The sequence below is a fragment of the Nanorana parkeri genome, unplaced genomic scaffold (assembly GCF_000935625.1).
Source record: "Nanorana parkeri isolate BGI_ZX_2015 unplaced genomic scaffold, ASM93562v1 scaffold111, whole genome shotgun sequence".
Classification (NCBI taxonomy): Eukaryota; Metazoa; Chordata; class Amphibia; order Anura; family Dicroglossidae; genus Nanorana; species Nanorana parkeri.
Genome location: NW_017306379.1, coordinates 1,206,375 through 1,230,724, shown reverse-complemented (window position 1 = coordinate 1,230,724; position 24,350 = coordinate 1,206,375). Strand labels below are relative to the sequence as shown.

Genomic DNA, 24,350 nt, shown 5'->3' with positions numbered 1-24,350 from the left:
CTTTACTAATCACATGAAATGCAGAAGGAAATTCCAATTAGGGAATATATTTTGAACAGCCAAATTCTGGGAAAAAGTAAAAGGAATGTGGCAAAGTTTTATTTTTTTTTAATTCGCAGGTGCTTTTTAAAATCTCCTGAAGTAATCATCATCCAAGAGTGACATTTAATAATTTACACAACATTACTGTCAGACAAGAATGGTAATTAAAAGCATCGAAAATGACGTAATGTTTCAAAATGCATCTGCTTAAAAATCCTTAAACTTTTTTTTGCTTGTGATGAGGGAATTTAATGCTTAGTGAATATTTTAAACAGTGGGACAATCCCTAATGGAAACATCTGTGTTAATAAAAAGAATGACAAAAAAATTACAAAGGAGGGAAAAGAAAGAAAAACAAACGGGACTACAGCAAGACACATCCTGCCGTTGAAAAACAAAACAAAAGCTGTGCATAGCTTACGCAAAAGAAGGCATGCAACAGAAGAGAGACAGTATTTCAAGCATACATTTAAACAGCAAGAGACCAAAAAAAAGAACCAAAACCGCAGCAACATATTGTATAAAAGCAATAAATTCAATCACATTTCCTCCATCACAACACATTTATTCAGCTGTGATTAACAATAGTAAAGTATATGTTACAACAACAAACAAAAAATTTATCTAAGTCTATAAAAACAGATAATTCAAGAAGTTGGTGGAAAAACAAAAATACCATTTCACTTTTTAAAAGGTTGATCATCTTTAGTAATTGTTGCAACGCATTCCAGAGGCATTAAGACACTGAATGCTCAAGTTTAAGCAACATGACTTACTGGTTAAACTTATTTTTTTGTACTAAGTAATGAAGCACCAAAAGTAAAGGCCAATTATAACAAAAAGCTAAGCATATATAGTTAAATTAGGAAACAAAATAGTTACAGGTAAAATGAATAACATTTAAGAGCAAAGAAAAATATGTACATGTCCTGTCTCCACCGGTCTGGTATGGCATATTAAACAGCTGCACTGAGAAAAATTAAATCTTATAATTATTACGTTTTATGTAGAATCTACAGCCCATGTATCCAATAAATGTCCTGCCTGGCTTTTGCTAGCCACTTAGCAAGGTTAATTTAGCAAAGAACATTCAGCCCTGTTTTATATAAAAAAATATTTATATGCCACTGTATGACCACTATGGTACAGATATTTAACACATGCTTTAAAGAAAAAAAAGAAGACGACTGGTGGGTAATTACCTTGATTAAGAGTGGACGTACTGTTTATGTCACCTGAGATAAAAGATGATTCTGATTGCTTTCTCACGGTGTCATTCCACATTCTTCTGATTCGACTCTGTGAGCAGGAAAAAAAAAAAGAAAAAATTAGATAAATTTATTTGAATTTCTGGCCAGCATGAATGGCAGTTTTGCCATACTGTGCAATTAGCCGAAAGTATACATCATATTCCAATTACAGTAGCTGCAGTTAAAATCTTGGGCCGTGCTAATTGATTAGTGTTGAATATGTTTAAGAGGTGGGAAGAAAAAAAAAATCTGAAACCTGCAGGAAATATTTTAAGTCGTATCAATTCGGTGAAAAAAAACGACAGCAAAACATGCATTTGCCATCTAGATCACTGTAATGAGAAGACAATTAGTGTATCTCATCTGTGAGTCTCTAAAGGGAAGCTATAAATAAGGTTAATTAAAAATGCTGTCGACTTCTTTGTCACCTGGGTGCCGGAAGAGTATCGAGCGTTGGTTCTTGTCGTCGATGCTTTAACCACGCTGTGGGGGCTTTCGGTCGGAAGACCTCCGCAGCAGTAGGTGTGCCTGAAACATTTGCTGTACTCCTTGCGCACCTGTAAAACGAGAAGGCTTTTCTTAAAAACAAGGTAGGAGGGGACAAATTAAAAAAAAACAGGTCTTTTAATCTAGCACCGTTAAATGGGTTTGTTTACCAGACCCATTGATTTACTGTAGAAGAGAGTCAACAAAAATAGCAGCTGACATTCTTATAGAACTTAATTAGCATCTGTCTTGAACAAGCGGCTCTCCAGGGTCATCATGAAACATAAAAGTTTCTTTCATTAACTAAACTTTCAACTCGACTGCAATGCAAAAGGTTCCCACAAATGAGATTTTAAGCTGAAATGACCACAAAAAGACGGAAATCGTATGCGGTAACGTTAAGTGTGATTGTAAAAATCCGACCAAGTTACTAAGACAACCGAAACATAAAAAAAAAAAATAGAAACAATTTAATTTAAGCGTGGAAATTAAAGCAAAGTTAGAAGGCAAGCCTAGGAATTAAACTGAATTTAGTTTGCAACATCAAAATGTCAAAACACATGCTACAGCAAAACAATGCTTGTGGTTCTCCTCTGTTAAAAGCTTCTGAAAGAGAAGCCTTTGAAAAGGCCACAGAAACCAAAAGACTTGTGATGTTTATTGACTGGTATGGGAAAAATGCTTTTTGTTAAGACAATGTTTATACTTAAGGGCACCGTAAACCTAAAGTATAGCGGAGGGCAGACAATAGACTTTCAAATATTCAAGTAGAACATACCCCTGCTGGTACTGAGGAGCAATTCATTCTCAAAAGGCTACAAGGGATGAAGAAAACCCGGCCCTTTTTTCTGTTCATCTGCTCTGTATTTACATTACAGATAAGGCAGCTGGAAGGCTGTTGAGTCACTGCTGGGAAGGGAGAGCTGAGCTGCTCTTTACAGGTACAGAGGCCAGTGGGTGCTTGTTTTGAAGCTCATTAACTAAACTAATATGCAAATATCTGCATGTCCATAGCCTGGCCACAGTTCTACTATTAAAAAAAAACACAATGGCTTAAAAATACTCCAATATTGGCAATGAAAGCACTTATCTTGGTTCATCTTGCTGCTCAGATGCAAATATACAATTGGTGCACCACAGTTAGAGTTGGCATCAGTACCCCCCCTACCCCCCCAGCACTACACATAACCCTCATCCACCTCCTCTGTTTTACTGGGACTGGAAATTGAAATTTTTAATGTTCTACCATCTGCAAATTAAATCTGCCATGCTGCTCCTCCATTCAGATAATGGAACCCTGTGCAGGCACCATTACATTTAAAATAATTCACCAGTTTATGCCCAGTAGTTTTACCACCTATGTTTTTGGAGCAGCACCCCCTCATCATATGAAGTGGCCAAACAGTGCCCCCCCTTTTACCCAGATATAGATCCCAACTATATAACCATATCACCACGGACCTTGCGACTAGCTGGGTTGTCCTACAGTATCTGTGTTATGTTGCAAGATATCGCATAGTCTTTCCTAATGCTCCCACGATATATTAAGCCTACGAAAGAGAAGCTCAGTACATCATATTTTCCAAGCAAAATTTAGGGTGCAGAGATGAGGAAGCAGTGCGATAAGGATCCTAGGGGATAAAACATGACCAGGTAGGTTTCGTTCCTATGTTCTATTCTTGAATTGAAGTGCTCCAACAGCCACAATATGATGCTTTTGCATGTTCAGGACACACTGACAATGTCAGACACACTTGCTTTGCAGTTACTCTTGGTTCAACCACAGCAGAAAAAGAATCCTGGCATTGCTCATAAGCAATGCGGGAATAGGGAACCCTGTGTATTATTTCACTGAGGGGACCAAAGCTGTGAACTAAATTTTTAAAGAACACCTTTGGTTTATTAAAGCAGGAGTTTTTTTTTAAATTAGGAGATTAAGTTACTAAATACAGGCACTTCTACTTTCTTCCTTAGCAATGTTGCTTTCACACTTCATGGCTATGCCCTTTGACCCATAACACTACATATTTACTGAAAGCAGCTAACACTGTGGCAGCAGCCAAACACACATGAGCAAAACATTCAGCCCAATTCAAAAAAGCAGAAATTCAGGCCGTTTAAAGAAATCATAAATTATACAACTCGTGCAAGAACCTGAATCTGCAACTAGGAACCAGAAATATTCTGTTTAAGTTCAGAGAATCCCAGGAGCCAGGTAGCCAATGCTCCTTAAGAAAATACAGCTGGCACCCAACTTTTGAGGTTCTCTCTAGTTGTCAATGGAGCTGGCTCCAGAATTCTATATTAATTTGTCCGCCCCTGGTCTAAACTGTGAACATGAGGAGAGAACAGTGTGGGCAGGGTAGAGACTTCTCAAAGTGCTTGATCTTCCACTCAGCAGGCTGGGAAGTGGTCTGCACCAAGCTATGTTGCTTAACTAAAGTGGGGATCTAGGCCTGGGTTATGCTGTCATGAATAAAAGCTGGCCCTTGTGTGCATCACAGCAGTGTCAAACGGTAGTCGTCAACCCCTGCAACTGAACATTTACTGGACAGCTTGGCCTGGTAAAGGAAGCTGGAAAATAAAGGATCTGCTTGCAGGATCAACAGGTAATGCAACTGTTAAATGAAATACATTAAAGGTTTAAGCAAATGTTAAAAGGAGAACTATGGGGTTAAGGTTTTTCCCCATAGTTCTCCTTAGGGTAATGGGAGGACACAAACTAGCGTCCTCCCGTCACCCTAGGCTCAGTATACCGCGAGCTGTAGCTCGCGGTATACTGAGACGACGCAGTGTACCGCAAGCTGCTGCTCGCTGTATACTAAGATGCCGCAGCTGAAGCGGATCCCGACAATTATGTCTGGATCCGCCCAGCTGCGTGACTGACAGCTTGCTCTGCCTATCTAGAGGCAGAGCCAGCTGCCCCCGCCCCCTCTCCCGTCCGTTCCGCCAGTCAGCGCTGGTGGATCGGAGCGGGGGGAATCCAGCCCCTCCCCTGTCACGACAGAGAGCCGTGACAGGATCGAGAGGTGAGCGAACGCCGGTATGTGTTCGCTCACCTCCCGATCTACTGAGCCGACCTCTGACAGTTTCATTGTCACAGGTCGGCTAGAACTATGAGGTGAGTGAAAAGCACTCGCCTCATAGTTCTCCTTTAAAGGGAGACTCATATTTGTCATTTTTAGGTTTACCCATATTACAACTTTAAATGTACTCCCCGAATACATAGGTTGCATTGCATGCTGGCTCTTTGAGCACTCTGAATATGTAAACCACCATAGCCATTTCTCAAGTCACTGTAGCCTTTTACCAATCCATAATTGAATGTGGGATATTCCAGACGTTATTATTAAAAAGAAAAGCTTTCTCTCTTACAGAATTTGAGGCAGAAACATAATGGATATTAACTGCTTCAAAAACATCACAGAACTAGGACAATACCAATAAAAAAAGGTATTTTGTCCAAATAACCCCCATCGCCGGGACCAGCTCCCAACATACCTATATTGCTATAAATGTACATTATCTGTCTGTAGTGCACATCCCTCTGTCATTACCGGTAAATTACAGCTTACTCGGAGCGGATAGAGATTCAACGCTATCATCTTGTCAAGTCAGAAACATAATAGTTTTCACTTTCACAATTCTATTTCACTGTTCAATTTGGTGACGGGCTTGTAATAATGGAATAAAAAAAAATAAAAAAATAGGGAAACCAGATAAAATATGCAGACAAGGACAGGGTGATATGTGAAACTTTTATACTGCAAAAGACATCTTCTGCTGGATATGAGAAAATCTCCGGAAAACCTAGACTGTTAACATCGGTTGCCAGAGTAACATTAAGACCTAAGAATACTGAGTTCCAAAGAGGTCATGATTTATGTATGTGATCTATTTTCAAGGTATATACAGCAATGTAACTATGGGATTTGCAGCAGTTGCTATCACAATAGTGAGAAAGGGAGGAGGTGATCCCCTTCAACCTTTCTCAGACCCTCTACACCCTTCAAAGTAAACGTGCCGGAAACCTGAGTGATTTATACTCACATTGTGATTAAAAAAATTACCAGCAGCAAAAGGTTACCATCAGTGGAAACCACATGTCCAAATAATTTGTAGATCCGGAAATATACAGCTATATAGATATTTGGCTAAAGCTGTATGCAAATCTTAACCTTCCTTGTAAAACCTCAAGGTTGGCTGAGCATTTGAATGGCTATAGACCATGGATGTTCTGCGATATTTGTGAGCGACTATGGGAAAATGAGTTAAATCCATTGAAGGGCTTAAACTGTGATTTGATACAAAAATTAGTTTAGCGGTCCTTTACATAAATACTAATAGGTTTTCTCTGGATTTGATTATGGGAAGTGGGGGATGCATGGAAAGTAAAAAGTGAGGACAGTCCCATGGCTTGGGTAAAGGAAGTTAACAACTGGCCACGTGAGAAGGCAAGACAGAGCTGACCATGTGCAGGAAGAGGGAAGGCACCTCTGCCATATGTGTGCTCTAAACCAGTGGTTCTCAACCTGTGTAACCTCAGGACCCACATTTGTCCTTGGTCATGAAGTCGCGACCCAAGTCGTAAATGGCTTTCTATCCATTAATACAAGCCTGCCGTGATTGCGCCGCGACCCGTGATGCTGCCGTGATGGCGACCCGTGATGCTGCCGTGATGGCGCCGCACTGCAGAAGGGCTCGCGACCCACTTTTGGGTCGCGACCCATGAGTTGAGAACCACTGCTCTAAACAAGAGGGCTCCATTGAATCATTCATCATCTGAAGCCCCTGGGTAAAGGTAGTTTGGTTTGACTGCTTGTGTATGGATAACGATCTCAGTTTATGCTGTACAAATTTTACCATGGTTTGCATCTCATCTTATTAAATCAGGAAGATTCTATTTTACACCTTTTGTTTTACATGTTTGTTCTCAAATACTTTATTTACAGTCCTATCACAACCTACTCCATTCTACTGGTTTATGAGGCTGCCCTATAGAAGAAAGGGCCAGGACCAAAAAGGGAGGCATTGGAAGTCACTCAAATATGAATGCTCCACAATACAGTTTGCACAGGAAATACAATAAATGACCAAATTGTGGTCCAAACAACTCTAGTATGTAACTATGTTAAAAGGAAATATGATTAACAGATGTAGAAATGTTTTTCTTTAATTAATAACAAATGGATCATTTACATAGTTTCATTCACTCACTGAAACGGTTTATGTTTATCGAAGTCACATACAAAGGTCTGTTTCCATATGTACAGATCAGCCACTGCAGACTTACTTTTTTCTGAAGGGCACAGTGGAATATGAAGATAAACATTCCTTGGAAGGCGTTGAACACTGTGAAGAGGTACGTCATTACAACAGTCTCCTCGTTGATGTACAACAGACCAAAAGACCACGTCAGTCCGAGCAGACACAGGAGAGCAAAAGCCCCAAGCACCCAGGACCTGAAAACAGACAGGACAACATCAACGGTCATGAACGTTAAGCTTAAAGTCAGACAATGAACAGAGATGACTGTGATTATGATTTCCATTCAGGCTTTGGCATTGTGCGAGTCTGTTCATAAAGTCAATTAAACACAAAAGCAGGCTACTTGATTTCTCAATGACGTGAGCTTCATCCTTGAAAGACTATACTTCTCCAAGCTGATGTTGGATCAAACATTAAAATATGTATCAATATACATGACTAAACTGAGTTTGCTGTCATTGTTAGCAAGTTCACAGCATACAAAAGAGTCTCCAGAGACAGTTTTGATCAATGCCAAATAACTTGCACATATGGAATAAACATTTTATGGTAAATCCATTGTTTTTATATAGCAAATGGCAGTAAGGAGAAACGTAAAGTATAAGTAACCGTATCATTAAACATTGATTTACAATAAAAAAAAATGCTACTTATAACATTCCAAGGTATATTTTATTTTTTACATCCATACATTACATACAAATATTCCTCAGGCAACCTCGGCTCTAAATTGACTAAAATAACTAGCAGCTAATAGCAATATTTCTTTCATTTTAAAACCTGTGCTGGAAAGACAATGACATTGGTTGCTTGAAAACACAATCCAACTGGCTGCTGTAAGAAGCCGTAAATGCAAAGTTGTCTTTATAGAAGGCATATGTTTTAACTGAAATGTATAGTACTTGGTATTTATTTTCTTTATAAATGTCCAGGACTGCAAAAATTAAGTCTAGTATAGCTACAAATTAATATTTCATATCTACGTCTTCAAGGAAAAATACAGCAAGTCTAGTTGCCCTGACTTAATTTTTTACAGATATTTCATATCTAGATTTACACACAGCATTTGGCCCTCCAGGCTTCTTTTTAACATGTTTACCAGGCTAGCCTTTGGCCTCTTTGTTTAAAGAAAAAAAAATACAGTACTCAATATCTCAAGCTTTTAGATAAAACTAAAACCATCGACTTATAATGGACACATCAAATTCCAATTGAACCCACACCATTACATTTTCTACAAAGTCAGTGAGCTTTAGATTCCAACTTATTTGCAAATGAGTGATATGAGAGAACTGATCACGCTAGACCATCATAACCCTCCAAAAATACCAATCATCACAACACTAGATATAGCGTATAGAAATGGAACAGAGTTGCATTAAAATGGTTTCAATTCCAACACCCTTAATGTTTTTTCACAGATCGTACACGAATGTTATTAAGCAGCTTTTTTTTGCTATAAATCAAGTGCAATGTTTTAGGTCAGCATAAGAATATATTTTTTTTCTGGTTCCTGACATAAAAAAACAACAAATGGTCAAAAGGGAATTCCTGGATATTCACAGCTCAACTCAACAAAGCTAAAATCAAATTTACTTTTCAATTCATGATGTCTCATCACAAAAAGCTGAAATGAATATTAAAAAATATACCGCTTAAGCAATGAGGCACAACCTGACAACACAAATGAGAAGGAAAAGAATAATAAAAAAAAAGGACCAAGATGAATGGGAAGTGAGAAATAAAACCAGCAAGGAGGGCGTAAAATTGCCATTTGTGACCCAACTAAAAAAATGAGCAGAGGAAAATCGAATGGAGGACAAGGAAGATTTGAGTTAGGGCATTCCACATCTAGCTAATGGTCTCTTACTTGATAAAAGGCTTATTATCTTCATATCTAGAGAGCATTACAAGCAGAGGAGAGAAATCAGATTGTTAGAGACAGAAGTGGAGCAGAAAGAATGGAGCATTTTTTTTCTTTATACACAAGGCAGAATTAGGGAGGAAGAAAGTAAAAATATAAAAGGCACTGTTCAAATGATAAATTTATTAGGGGAGGTTTGAAAAAAAAAAAAAAAAAGGTTTGTGTCGATTCATTTAAAAACAAAGCCAAATAAAAAGTCATGCTACAACTATTAATGTAAGGATTCACCTTACCCAGGTAAGTCCGTATTATAGTAGCCGTCGCATACACGGTAATTACTGGAGTGGATGAGACAGAGGTAAGAAAAAAAGGGAAAGATAAAGAGAGATGCTAAACCAAAAAGCTCTCCTAACATGCAACGTGCACTGAGGAGCACATTAGTCAAAGAACTGTGCTAACCGCTAAGGCCACATTCCACTGTACTACTAGAGGCTATGACTTCCCACAGAGTTTTCTCTCCAGCAGACATTGAGTAGGATACTAGTGACATTTATGAGAGCCGCTATCACCACCTGTCTGACACTAAATGCTAAACTACCCTCTTTTTCCAGTTGCTATTACCTTCACGTTGAGTGCTGTATACCCTCAGAGGCAGACCAGCCACAAGGCAACCTAGACAGCAACCTAAAGCCTCATGTCCGGGGGGAGCAGATTCAATCTTTAGGCTCTTGCAGTAAACCAGAGGGATAACGCAATAGGTAAAAGCTGTGTACCCAACTGTCATTTAACAAGGGAGGATGTTCTTGTAGGCGGTTGGTGTCTCTTGGGGTGGGCCAGGTCACTACAGAAAGTGCACATGGGGTGTCTTCAATGTGCCTATTGCAATGAACACCAGTACCAATGAACCAATACTTCTGCATGAGATCTAGTAAGCCAGATTCAATGTTAGGTCCTTATATTTCTTAGCAACACAAGGCCAGAGATATCCCTACTACAATTCCCAGGTCTACTCAATGGCTGTGCATATTTTTGCATCATTACCTTCTAAGGAATTCACCGTAATAGTAAATGAGTATGACTGTGGAATCTAGTTGAGACAGACTTGCATCTCTGTTGCAGTCTAGTGGGGGGTGCAGACACAGACTGCTGTGGGGAACTCTCGTTACTGGAATCTCAGAGAGCTACAGGATGCTGGGCTGGTGATCTAACATCCCAGTAAGTCCAAGAATCAAAAGTTGCAGTTTTGATTGGATTCTGTTTTTAAACCCAAACCAGCTAGTGATGCAACACCTAATCACACAGTAAATACATCGCTTACATGCTACAATGAATTCAGTACCAGCATAACTCATGTATTTTGATACTACTCAGTGACTGTACTGCACAATGAGGAGAAATATTGTGACAACTGTATCAAGAAGATTGTTGTCAAGAGATGATTTGCAACTGTTTTGAGAAAGTCTTTGCTGTTAAGAAGATAAACCTGAAGACTGGTGAAACCTAAAGACTTTTTTTTTCTGCAGAAATGTTATTGTAAAGCAGAGGTAAGGGCTATATAAAGTCTAAGCCCTTGCCTGATATATCAGGTAGGTCATCTGATAGGGGAGCTCCAGCCAAAAATATCCATAGAGCTGTCTCAACCGATCTCATTTCTTACGTCTGTGGTAAATATCGAGCCAAGTGCTATTACACAACTCCAGTGACTAAATGGAGGGAGAGGTTTTTTTTCTCCTGAAAAAGCCATTTTGATTTTCAAACTTCGCTATCTTGCTTTTCAAAGTGAATCTTGGTCACTGATTGCTCACTCCACACTTCTTCAACTAAACAAAATATAAAGTCCCTAAAACCTGTTTTTTATCCTTAAATCCATCGCAATGCAATAACCATCACTTTCTAAAAGGTCACACTATAAAAAGAGCAGCTGCCAAATACGAGGCCCCTCTAGTGTACAAAACCTTCCTTTCTGCAGATTTGGAGTGGCATTGGGATTAAAGCAAACATTTGTTTAATTAGTCACACACAACAGATAATCTGCAAGTTAACATTAGTAATAAAGAGTCAATTCTCACAAGAGAGCTGGATTACGAGTGAGAAGTACTTCAAGCCCTACATCACAAAGTCATTTAACAAAACAAACCTCACATAATCATGTCAGCCTTGTGGACGAGAACATCATTTTAAACTGTGCTTTAAATGCAAATTAAATTACCCTGTTGCTATGGAGAGCTTAAATTCATTTACGCAATTTAGGAGAGTCGTTTCGGTGAAGGCATTATCTCTGGACACTGTGTAAGTAACAGCGCGATGGTAGCCGGCCTAATCGCACAGCGACATCTTTACTGCCGACTGATAAAATGCGCGGCGCTTAACGCAGAATACCATGTATCCACTGAGAGAAGTGGGTCACTTACTTAATGTTTTCCAAGCGGCTGGAGTCTGGCTTTAAAGAGTTGGAATGCTTCACCATTTTGCACAGCGTGATCACCAGGAAAATAATATTGACCTGCAGTGGAAAGAAAAAAAAATTAACAAACATCTGAGATGATGCAGATATCTTAAAGAATTCTTTGAATTGGAAGTATAAGTCTAGGCATTAAAAAACAAAATAAAGCACAGCTCTGCGATACACATTTTTCAAAGTTTTACCCTTTTAAAGACCTTGCAAATACAGAAAAATACCTGTTGATATGTTAGAAATCCAATAAGCTTCTAACTTCCTATCTGAGCTGAAAACACAGAGCCCCTTGGCTGCATTAAAATCACAACCAGTGTTCTTCCCCTGCAAAACAATGCTGCTGCCATGGGAAAGGGCTCTTGAGATGTAGTTCTTGTGGTGTGCCCACATCAATAGGAACTGAGGTCCTAGAAGCTGCCCCAACAAGAATTTGCAAGCCTGGTGATAATGTCACAGAGAACAAAGTAAAAGAAAAAAAAATAATGCTGGGGCATGATCTAAAGGAGAGAGAAGTTGGGGGATAAATTCTGGACATACACTTTAAGGCAAACTATAGAGTTTTTACAGATATAGCTAGCTAGTTGATAGATGAATGAGGTCACCTTAAAGAGAAGCACAAGGCAAACAAAGTACGTGGCTTAATTACATATATGTTTATATTTTAGGTGCCAAAAATTTGTGCAATTTTGTGCAGTCAGTCTTGTGAGATACACACATTTTGCACAATGCAGAGCAGGAGAGGTGACACACAGTTCACAATTAAGACATTTGTCTGGGTCAGCGCTTTAGCTTTCTATGTCATGCCTCGTCATTGGGCAGTGGACCCGCATCATCCCCTCTGACAAGTGAGCCGACTCAAAAAGCAGTAATGCTAAGCCATATAGTAATTGCAGTAATGCTAAACCCGCATCATCCCCTCTGACAAGTGAGCCGACTCAAATCGCAGTAATGCTAAAATAAAATACACATTTTTCAAAGTTTTACCCTTTAAAGGGGTGTAAATTTAACTGTAGTAGCAGAGTGAACTTACCAAACAGCAGAGGGAAGAATAACAAAATCATTCTAAATTACATATTGACCCAACTGATCCCCACATAAAAATGACAAAAAAAATCCTTGTGTGGCATCTGCCATTGTACTGCACTTACAAATTGGCAGCCATGGAGCAGATGCCGAGAAGCAACACACCCATTTATTAACATTTTGCTACCTCTGGCTTAATTTGTTCAGCTCCCACCCTGAAAAGCAAACTTTGCCATTCCTCATGCGTGTTCAGCAATTCCGCTAAGTGGCAAGATCGCAACATGCGCCAGGCCTTTTTAACTTATTCTGACAACAAATGTCAGTAAATTGACTGTGTACTTCCATATTAATTAAATCTAGTTACAGTAGGGGTTGATGTTCTTATGCCATGCTGAATTTGCAAGTCAAACAAAAGAAAAACATGCAAGTCTGTTCTTCCAGGGAGAAAACCGGCTCTGTGATCAATATTTAAACAAAACTTTTAAAGCAAAAATGATTTTCTAAATAATGTATTGCTTTTGTCGAATTTTGCAGTGGAATTTTTTTTTACCTTGGTGATGGTATTTTTAAGCTTAAAAGAAAACTCTCTACAGTTAAGAAGTGAGGAAGGGTCAGGTGAGCAAGGCTTGGAGAACAACACTTGCTTTTTTTATGACCCTCTTCCACTGTTCTGAAGTCGCACTCCAAGCATTTTAGAGTTCATTTTCCTTCTGCTCCTTTACTCCAAGCTGACTCTTACAATTCTGAGAAACCCTCAACACCTAAATCAGTGGGAAGTAGAAGGTAAAGAAATCTAAAATTACTTGTAGGACAGAGAAACAAAGATGATGGAGAATTGTGCATCCAACTCCTGGTAATCTGTTGAGGACCTCCCATTACATGATAAAAAGGAAAACTATAAGGACCCATTTATACTATGCATTGCAGTAAAGCAACTAGCTTACAGAAATGCATCAGCATGTGTTTAGCCAGCCTAACTCAATGCAAACAAAACCAGAGATGTACCTTGCTTTTAAATGCAGCAAACTGCAGCATTCAGCATGTTTAATGTGTTGAGCCATCGGTACGCAGCTCACTACTGTACCACTGTGTTAAAATACCATTCAAAATGAATCGCACTGCAATGCACAGCAGTGTGTGAGCTACCATGTGTTGCAGAATAAAGGGCATTACTGTAACATACCGTTTTTAATAGGTCCTTAATGGGATCCATTGGAAGTAGTTGTGATGCTTGACATGGATCTGATAAGACAGTGGAAGAAAACACCATTCTAAAAGTAACCCAGCCCAGTATATATACACATACATACATACATATACACACACCTCTTTCTTTTAAGCCCTGACTGCGATAAAGAAAGAAAATATACATTTTCTTATATAAATATGGTGCGAAAAGAAAAGAGCAGCCAATCGGCTTTCATTCAACAGCTCTATACGGCTGAAAGTTGCACAGCCTCAACCATTAACTAAGCATTTTAATATACATGGCGTGTTTATTTTTACAGCTCTGAATATGATTCACATAAGTATTTTTTATTACTTGACAAGCCCTGCTCCTGGCTTGGGAGTAAGCACAGTAGTAAGTGCCAAAATGTCCCTCACTCATCTAAATGTGTGGGTGTTTGCAGACTAATAAAATATGGAAAAGTATGTTATGTTTTGTTCTTTCTTTCTTTCGTTTATGGGTCCTCTCAAGGCAATCATGGACACGTGAACGTTTATAAAACCTTTGCTGCCATTTTATTCACATGGAGCAGTTGCATATGCACATTGGGGGGAATTTATCAAAACTGGAGCAGCTGTGCATGGCAACCAATCAGCATTTCTCTTCATTTTGTTCAGGTAAGATTTGAAAATGAAAGAGAGGCGCTGATTGGTTGACATACTCAGCTGCTCCAGTTTTTATTTGCTCCTGTTTTGATAAATTCCCCTTATTGTGTTTCCTGCTTAGTAATGGACATCCATCAAAATGAGCAATTGTTGTTTGAAGCCTAAATGGTTAGTCTACCTCAAACTAAAATTTCAGCTATGGGTGTAAACTGGCAGTCTATGGCAGGCAGACGTCTCCCATACCTCTGGAAATTCCAGATTTAAGGCCTGCCAGCTTTGCCCCTTTAATGTTTCTTTTGCAGTAGGAGAAGTCTCACGTAATTTCTTTGTAACGTACAATAAATAAGCAATATTAAAATGTCCTGGTGATGGCACTCACTGTTGTCCGAAAAATAAATAAAACCTTTGAGTAAATCAACCTGGCCACCCAAAGTTGATATTAGTCCTGGATGGACTCAAATGTAAATTTGCTACTAACATGACTTCTCTATTTCAGTTTGCAGGCAGCTAAGGTTGTATATAGCTCCACATTCAAATGTATATTCTTTGTGCATTAGCAACAGTATCTATTTGTATAGAGGAGCTATCGGAATACTTAAAGTGACACTAAACTCGGGAGTTAATTTTAAAAAATGTATGGCACCTTAACTATTAACAGCATTGTATCTTATTTGTGTATCAATTGGCTGTAGACCCTCAAATCATCTCTGAATGCGGACACTGTCCTTCCTTCTGGAGGGTGGCTACTTTTGTTTACCATGATTCCTGTGTGTGTTGTAAAGTAGCCACCACTCCAAGATCACTTCTGTGATGGACTACAATCATAACTAAATCATGTTTAGTTAGCTAATTTGTGCTGAAATAGTTCATCAACAGAGCGAGCTTGGAGTGGTGGCTACTTTACAACACACACAGGGACTATGGGGAACAAAAGTAACCACCCTCCAGAAGAAAGGACAGTGTCAGCACCAATTCAGAGATGATTTGAGGATCTACAGACGAGTGATACACAAATAAGATACATTTTGGTCAATAGTCAAGGTACTTGAACGTATTTTTAAGAAGATTTAACTCCAGAGTTTAGTATCACTTTAAGCCAGTGGCGGGCAAATTCATATGGAAATCAGAAGCAAGAGTATTTTTTTTTAAGAGGTCAGTTACATTGACAAGAGAAAACCTTAAAAGTTAGGCATCAGCAGTAAGTAGTACAATACAAGTTTGCTGTGTGTTTTATAACCTGCTCAATTGAATCATGTCTGCCTGAGCCTTGCATTTAAAAATTAATTCCACGCAGCCTGCAGTGCTGACATGGATCTGATAAGACAGTGGAAGAAAACACCATTCTAAAAGTAACCCAGCTGAACTGCACATGTTCTGACCCGAATTGCCTTCCCTGGAGCTTTTGTTACCTGGTGAGAGTGTGGTCCTAAAGCGGCACTCGTGTCTGGGTATCTGTGCAGCTAGCCATGCAGAAGACCGCGTCGCACTGGGACTGCCAGGCGAAGAGGTGTTTCTCTAAAGAAGGTTTCTAAATGAGTGCGCGAGACTGAACTCTTTGTGAACTGGATTAATTATTAAACATGCAGATGGAGCTGTCCAAATGATAAGAACACATCCTGACGTGTCATGATCTAAGCTTTCATTAAACCATTTCAGGCATACTAATGGTATCCCAACGCTCATTACTTACATGCTCCCTTTTCATAGATATAATAACCCTACCACCATAGGAATGGCAGTCAGCGATCTCACAGTGGGAAGATAAGTGCTCTTCATCCAACACAATCCAAAATAATGCAGCAAAAAGCAAATCCTGGCTCTAAAAATGTAAAGCAAAACTGGAAGCTCTCCTGTGTCACATCTCCTTTTGTATGGTGCTACTTCCGTGGAAAGTATGCGCCAAGTCTCTTGTGCCACTTTAAGCAAACCTTTTACACACCACATCTCTGCCCACTATGCCCATTTTGATACCCTCCTGTACCACCTCTTATGCTCTTGTGTGTGTTCTTCCACTTTCCTGCACTCCTTTTCTACCAAGCTGTGCTACCACTACTGCTCTCCTAGTCCACCCTTCTCCTATCCTTTGCCCATTTTTCGACACTAACATGCCAACCTTGATGTCCTCCTGATCCACTCTGACCCATGCCCATTATTCCACCATCCTGTGCCACCTAACCTCCTCTTCTGTACATCCCTTGCTTTTTTTCTGTGTTTTTTTTTATACCCGCCTCCTATCTCTCTACTGCTATAGTTCAGTACTTGATGTCCTAACTGGCAACCACTGCATACCACCAGTGCTATCTCTGCAACACTACTACACGTGACCAATGCCAAATCTTGAAACTCTCTGCAGCCAATCCTGTGTGGACTACTTACACTTTTTCTTTTGTGCTTTTAGCCTCATGTCCTCCTTATATAAGCTGGAAATGAAGTAAAAAATATTTTAAATCCATCATTCAACTGCAAGTTTCTGCATTGGTCAAATAAAGCAGAACTGCAGGTAAATGGCTAAATATGCAGCTGAACTATAATAATGGGAGACCTTTTTACCTGATTTTTTGGGATTGGATAACCTTATGATTCAGATGTTTCCATCAGGCAGCATGGCAAAGCCATGCACTACTTGAGACCTCTCTGCAGAGTATGGTACATTTGAGCAACACAGCCTTGGTTTGGGCCTAGCTCCATTCTGTGAATGGACAATAAATAAGCAGTAGCATACTGATAAGATCATCTTCATGTTCCACCCTCATCTAAAAAAAGTTCTCTGTGTTAGGTGGCAGCATATAATTGTTTTACAGTGATGTCCCTCCCTCTCCCAGTCTTGGGGATGATTTACAGATAAGCCTTTATCAAGTCAAATTCAGATTATTTTGCCAGCTGTATGGAAAAATTTGTCCAAGACTCATTAAAATGGCAGCTTTTTGTATTTGTGTGTCGTCCAGCTTTAAAGTGTATTTCTACTTTGCAAACAAATTGGGATAACACCAACTTTATATTTGTTACATGTTGCCATTCACAGCATAACCTAAAAAAATATTTTAAAATGGCAGCTAACATTTTTTTGAGAATTTTTGATTAAAACTCCAGGACTTCAAAATCCTGCTTAGTCCTCTCTGTTTATGAAGGACTGGACAACTGTTGTTACCAAAATGAACCCTGTTGGTATTGTGCTGGTAGATAGCAATTATCAGTTGTAAACTAGTTGCTCAGGACTGTCTGTCCTAAGTACAAAAGGTTAAAAGATCTCAAGTTACTGTACATTATTGCACCTTTGAAAAAAAACTGTCCCTCAGTCTGTTCCCTCATATCTAAACTACGATTTATTCAAAGCATAAGAAGCTTACCTATAGTCTCCTATGCATAACCCAGTTTAAAAATAAATAAATAATAAAAAATAATAATTTTAAAAACATTATGACTGCAAAAGTGGAAATACATTCTAAGCCTCCTGTAGCATTGGAGCACACATATAACTCAGCACTGTTACCATATGCAAGCATCAGTCCTTGTATATTTGTAGGCTGACCTCAACAGCTCGGTAACCATCTAAAAAATAACAGCTGGTACCTTTAATATAGGTGGTCATTATTTAGGTGTTTTTTTTTACCTAAACCAAATGTCAAATAATTAAATTCATAGGCATTCAAAGAAAAAAAGGAACACAAACCCCAAGAATCTAATAGGCTCCTCATCACTTGTTGAAAAGCTGCACAGCAATTCCCAAAACCCAAACTATATGCACAAACAGAGGCAAGATGATCAAGCTACAGCTGTACATGCTGCAACATCATGTGTGAGCCTCCAGGAAAATTAGAGGTCAAAGCAATTGCAGGAGAGAAATCGCTCTCAAGAGCGTCGATCTGACCACTACCTGCCGTTTCATTCTGGAGGTAGGGAATACAGCTCCCGAAGGCCTTACACTTTGCAGGCTAAACTATTTGTTTTGGGATAATAATGTTGTGGCTGATAAATAATAGTGGAATCCAACAGATAGCGATTCAATTCAAGACTTTTTTTTGTATCCTTTTGAGAAAAGCTTATATATTAGAGTTACAATATAAAGAGCAAAGAATATTTTTTTTTAAAACTAGGAGAATTATCAACAGTTATTTTTAAGGAAAAGGGAAGTTTATGGACAGAGAATTAAAAAAATAGACCGTCCACATTTTGTTTTTTTCACATTTTCTCATGGTTTACTTGTAGGCTTTTGTGTGCTATAAAACACAATAACTGACCAGTGGAAGATGCTTATTAAACAGACACCAAATAAACTTGTCCCCACGAGCAAAACATACAATTATTCAAAAATGTAGCATCTGCACGATGATGATACAGAAAAAGCCTAAACATAATGATTATGATCATTTCAAAATTGGGTCTTGATTTTTAAGGAGACTTGTTGGGACAGCTCTCATGTGCCACAACTGTGTCCTCATCCAGTGTGAATTCTACTGCCCGACTAGCCAAAAAAGTTGCTAGTCCTAGGAGGTAAGTTGACATGGCTGATGCCGTTTGCTCTTGTTCTGTAATACTGTATTTAAGAGTAGGGCATTAGTAACATTTAAAAATAGATCTCATGCTGGGTCCCATTAAAGCCAGCAATTCCTAACTTTTCCAGGACATATTTTTTGCACTGGAACACAAAAGGAAGCCACTGGAAAAAAAACACCTTGAACTGAGGCTCTGAGTATTTGTTTTTAATCAGTGGGCACTCCCCGCTAATTAAAATGGCAGAAGATCCCCCCGACAGGCAAGATCTTTGGTATGAAAAGGTCTCATTTGAACCTATTTTTTTTTTCCCACACAGCCCAACTGTCAGCAACCACATCAAAGAATATCAATCTTATAGAATCATATCACTCGTATGTTGAGCAGACTTTGTTACTAAATAAGACCTATTGTGTTTAAATGGCTTGTATAGACAAAAGCATCTCAAATGTTTTTCCCTTCACTCGGATACCAAGTTCCTGTTTAATAAAGAGATATTTGAGGACTCCCCTGAGACTAATTTAAGAAGCGTAAGGCAGGCAGTTATGAGGTCAAGGAAGTACCTCCGCCCAAACTTTGTTATATTTCTAAACAGATAAAAAAAGCAGAATGATGATCTGCTGTCTCTTTTATAATAGGATACAGATGGCAAGCAGCAGCACCAGAAAAACAGACCAGTCTTAATAGTCTGTCCACAATGACTTAGGAAGCTCAACCACAGATGTTTATACTACAAGCTTGCATATGTGGCCCACTGTGACATCATTAGCTCTGGAAAAGGATATTTCCAGCACACATCATCACTATAGTATCTTGCTTTCACATATGATCTCTCTTAGCCACTACCTGCTCAACATTGGTTTTCAAAGCCTAAGCCTTTTATGGTCCCACAGCCACTGGTGTGTGTATATTTGATGCCCACCACAATTTTCCATCTTCAAAGCGATCCCACTACTAAGAAAGATGCTAATACCAAACCGTAACTAACCATGTACATTAACAGAGCATTTTATTTTCTTTCACAGCTATCCGATAGAGGTTGCTGAAGACACACATAATTGATATTTGAGCACTGGAAGGGATCCACTGTATTAATTTACCCATTGGCATCATAAATCTCAGAAACTCTAATAGTGAAATTCAGACTCATTGGCATTTCTAACTTCTCCCAGCAGGACAATGACATGTGTTACATTTCTTATTCTTTTGAAGATGTAAAGCAATATTCTTTACCATCCTATCATTAGAAACTTCATTTATTTGAAGGTTATCTCTAGTCATAACCCAAATTTACCATTAAACCTTCCTTTCACTTTCTATAGCATGTGCCAGCCTTTTGTTTTCCTTTTACCTGATTTCTGTAACACGAATCAGACTTTATTACACCATGTAGGATCACCAGGCTTGCAAAATTCTTGCAGAGGCAGCGAGGAAAAAAGGGAGTTCAGTAGGGTGGCCTAGGTCAGTTCCATTTGATGTAGGCATGCTACTCAGAGCAATATCTCCCAAGAACCCTTTCCTTAAACACAGTGTGTAAGGGTCCCAGACGAACACTTAAAATCAGCACCGGAGTACCAATGTTTCACACGGAGAAAGCCTATAAGCAGGTAGAGTGAAAGTATTAACTTTCTAAACTACTGGCAGCCATGGCAGTTAAATCAATTGTTATAGTCAGACTTCTTATTTTGATTTTAGACAGAGTGGGGGATAGTAAAGAAGCTCTGTCAGGTGTCCTTTGCTGCCTATGCCCCCTTCAGGTGATTTCCCATAATTTCTAGTGCCAGTGGTATGAGTCACCTTTAAAGGAAAGAGTAGCTTCCCCAGTAAAGCCCCAGGCAACCAAAAAAACCCACTTAAGATGTTCCAACTCCTCCCCATAGGATTTAGGGTCCATTCATACCAGCACTGCACACTAGACATGTGCGATTCGTTTAGTTCCGAATCGAAATTCGGACGAATTTTCGGAAATTCGGACATTCAGATGTATCCGAATTACAGACATAACGAATGCAAACGAATCCGAATTTCCATTTCCGAAATTCGGTAGCGGTAGTTCGAACGTTCGTTTCGGTTCTTATTCGTTTCTTATTCGTTTCGTTCGTTGGAGCAAAGTGACATTACAGAAGGAGAAAAATATTTTCCCCCCTCAAATGTCACTTTGCTCCAAACGAACGAATGAAACGAATAAGAAACGAATAAGAACAGAAAACGAAACGAACGTTACCGAATTTCGTCCGAATCCGAATTCCGAATCGACTTTCACACCCGAATCCCGAAAAACGAAATAACACAAATCCGAATTTAAAACGAAACGAAACTAAACAAATTTTTTGGCAGTGCACATGTCTACTGCACACTACCTCGCAGCTGCTCTGTTTCTAGTAAAACCAAGCTATTGACACTTTTTGAAGTCATACTGGTACCCAAGAGGCCTGGTGATATAGAGGAAAGGGGGTGATGGAAAATACTGGCTAAATCAATTAGGGGTCTTAATTCCTAGAAAAGGTTAAGAACCCTTCAACTAGAGAATCACTATGACTATTTGGTCATAGGCCAATGACTTGCCATGTGGTGAAGCAAAGAGCCTGTACCTTTAAAAACACAAAAAGCTCCACTGACAGATCCTTTTAACATGAAATTGATAAAAAAAATATCAGTTGTGTCTGCATACATGTAATTGTGTTCTCTCTACGGTGTCTATTATTTCATTGTCTTGCGCTGTACCAACAACTGACAATGGAATGAAAACTTCATAAAAACAATTCCACCTTGATAGCCAAAGCTTCAAACATTGCATTGCGAAAGACAAACAGTGAAGCCCAGCACATCGTTCTGCCTATCAATGCAATCCATATGCAGAAATGGCAAATTAAATCACCAGAACGATTCATGAAATGAAAAGGAAGAGAAGCTCCTTACCAAAATAATGAAAGCCACTGGACCAATAAAACTCCAGATGAAATTGTTGTCTATCCTCAGCCAGCACCTTTCAAGAGAAAGCAGAAAATTAATACAAATGAGATTGGAAATCAAAGTTCATAGAAAAAGCCCCCATCCCCCCTACCCCTTACAGCGCGATGCCAATACGATCTGGGTACTGGGGAATCTTTCTCTAAAGCAGACAGAGGGACCTGCAACCAAGCACGGCATAGCCATCTGACTGCTTTATGGGAGTAGAATTTATTTACCTTACAAATTATTTGATTTATAAACTTGGATATTTTGCAGCAGGAGATCTCTGATCCAAGCAATTGCCATACAAATACAACTTTATTTTAATTTTTTTGCCCAGGCTATTCTTTGTAATCTTCAAGTGTGGCCTTTCATCTTTATGGCATATGCAAAGTAGGCGTCTCAGCGGAACACAAGACACATAAAATGTTCAGCTGTCATGTTCAGCTGCAAACCAGTAGGACATTAAAAAATAACCCAAGTGGGAGACTTAAGGAGCAGGAAAAAAAAAAATAAAATAAAGAAATAAATGAAATGCACTATATTAGGCTAAATGATGCATAAAGTTATCAGTCTAGGCTTCACGCAGTGGTCTCTCGATTTCCATGCTCTGAAGTTATGGGCTGAATACATTTTCTGTTAATATAAGAATATTTCTGCTGTCACTATGGGATCTGATAAACAATCTCATGCTGTCACATTTTTCTTTCTGCTATACAAAGGTGTTCACAGGGACTCCGTTGTGGAGTTGTTAAAAAAAAAAAACAAAGAAAAGAAAAGAAAAAGGGTAAAATGTCACAAATTATTTACTTTTCTGGATTCATGGCTTTTTTTGAGTAATTACAAAAATAAAAAAGAATTTCTTTCACCATCTTCACTTTTTTCTCCCCAGCTAACAAACGGCTTCCTATTTACATTTTTACTTTAGTATTGGTATAAGGTAGCAAAAGACTTTGCATAGGCAACTGTAAAGCCCCCAAGAATGTCTCTATTACCTTTATTTTTGGCTTCTACTCTCACAGAAGGGCTACTCTGAAGCCACGCTGATTGTCATGCACCCTTTTGTCTTGCTGACCAACCAAATCCTGCCCCCTGGGTGACATAGGAGGAGGCAGGAAAACACTAAAGGGTAAGCAAACTGTGCTTGTACCTAACTGCATAGCCCGTCCTCCATCAATATAGCAGTCCCAGCTCTTCAGGTAAACTGCAAAGGGGAGCACCACTGACTGACCTGTCACTGCATATAAAAAGAGAACATGCGCAGTTTGCTACCTAAATGCTGTATTATCAAGAGAGCAGGACCCTTTACCCCTAGGATTCTTGATGAAGTGTGACAGAGCAGCTGTACTGAATAAAGGTGCAAGTTGCCCAACTGCTTCCATGGTGCAATGAATGGGAATTAAGTTCTCGTTACTGTTTGTTATCTCAGTTAAGGCATTTACTTTTGAATGGAACCCTCCAGAGTTTGGTGCCAAAAGTTTGCAACCCTTAGTGTCACCATCTATTTGGCTATACATAAACTTTTAGCGAAAAGGGTAAAATTGCTCAGTGAAGGGAATGTGAAAGTGTATATTTTTTTATGATGAGTAACAGCACAGAAATTTAAAAGTCAAAACATTGTGAAGTTAACAGCATATCTTGGAAATTGACCCCTTTCAGTTTTGTAAAATGCAAGAGTTATCTAGTTGGGATGAGAAGATTGATCAGTTGGTACTAAGGCCTCGTAGCTTTGAGTTTCTGAGTTCTACATTTTGGTGGTTGTGTGAGCTTACGGCTTGCATCTCAAAACTGAAACCGTAGGGGTAGGTTGTCACTACAAAGACTGAGAAGAACAGTTCTTGGCACAGCTTTGCATAATATGTTGGGCTATGTAAATATATGATAACAAACAGCTGCTGGCAGATGACTTACACTTTCTCTGTTCCATAGCTCTTGTAGTCTATAGCGGCAGATACACCGACGACTGTAGCGGGGAAGAGGTATCCGGCAACGTAGTAATACTTTTTCCTTGAATATTCGCTCTCAAATACTTCCACGAGCATGAGGTACAGCTGGATACCTTCCAGGCACATCCAGGCAAAAGCAGCCAAGAAGAAGAAGTGGAGGAGGCCAGCAAATATGGGACAGGCAATCTGGAGAGACGGAATAAAGGAATGATGTAACAGTCTACCTTGTGATCAGAGTCAATGTGTCATCGTAAAGCGCCGGATAACGATGCGCTAGGGATTCCCTCCATGGGCTCTATTTATAAATGCCATTAAGATTTCATTTGAGGGTGTATTGGGCTGCAATAAATCATTTCCCCACCATTAAAAGAATATATATTACTCCTTTTTAAGGGTGAACTTCTCAAACAGACACCTGATATTAAAAAAAGCCGGTTGTTAAATGGAAAATATTGCTTAGTACGGTATAATATCCTACTCTTTAATAACCTTTCCAAACAATATGACTCCCGCAGAGAGCCGTTGATAGTGAGACTTCTGTGCTTGGAGCATAGCGTTTTTCTGGGCTGGGTAATTTCACATTGTATTGAAGGAAGATTACAATGATACATTACTAGTAAAGGGACATTTTAAGAAAATTTGTGGAACAGCAGAGACAACGTTAAAGGCTATCATTAACATATAGTCAACCGGCTTTTTAACATTTTCTATTCTAAAGAAAAAAAACCTCAGCTGGTTTA

General features: G+C 39.1%; 1 protein-coding gene across 5 annotated transcripts in view; it reads right to left on the bottom strand.

The window, feature by feature from the left end:
* ADGRL2 (adhesion G protein-coupled receptor L2) overlaps positions 1-24,350 on the bottom strand; it is a 217,983-nt gene that overhangs the window by 5,354 nt on the left and 188,279 nt on the right. For all 5 annotated transcript variants that reach the window (XM_018553128.1, XM_018553129.1, XM_018553131.1 and 2 more), the window contains 6 exons: positions 23,576-23,796; positions 21,632-21,698; positions 11,322-11,413; positions 7,072-7,240; positions 1,721-1,849; positions 1,245-1,341 (listed from right to left, as the gene is read on the bottom strand). In XM_018553128.1, coding sequence (XP_018408630.1) covers positions 1,245-1,341; positions 1,721-1,849; positions 7,072-7,240; positions 11,322-11,413; positions 21,632-21,698; positions 23,576-23,796 — 775 coding nt within the window. The remainder of the gene's footprint in view (positions 1-1,244; positions 1,342-1,720; positions 1,850-7,071; positions 7,241-11,321; positions 11,414-21,631; positions 21,699-23,575; positions 23,797-24,350) is intronic.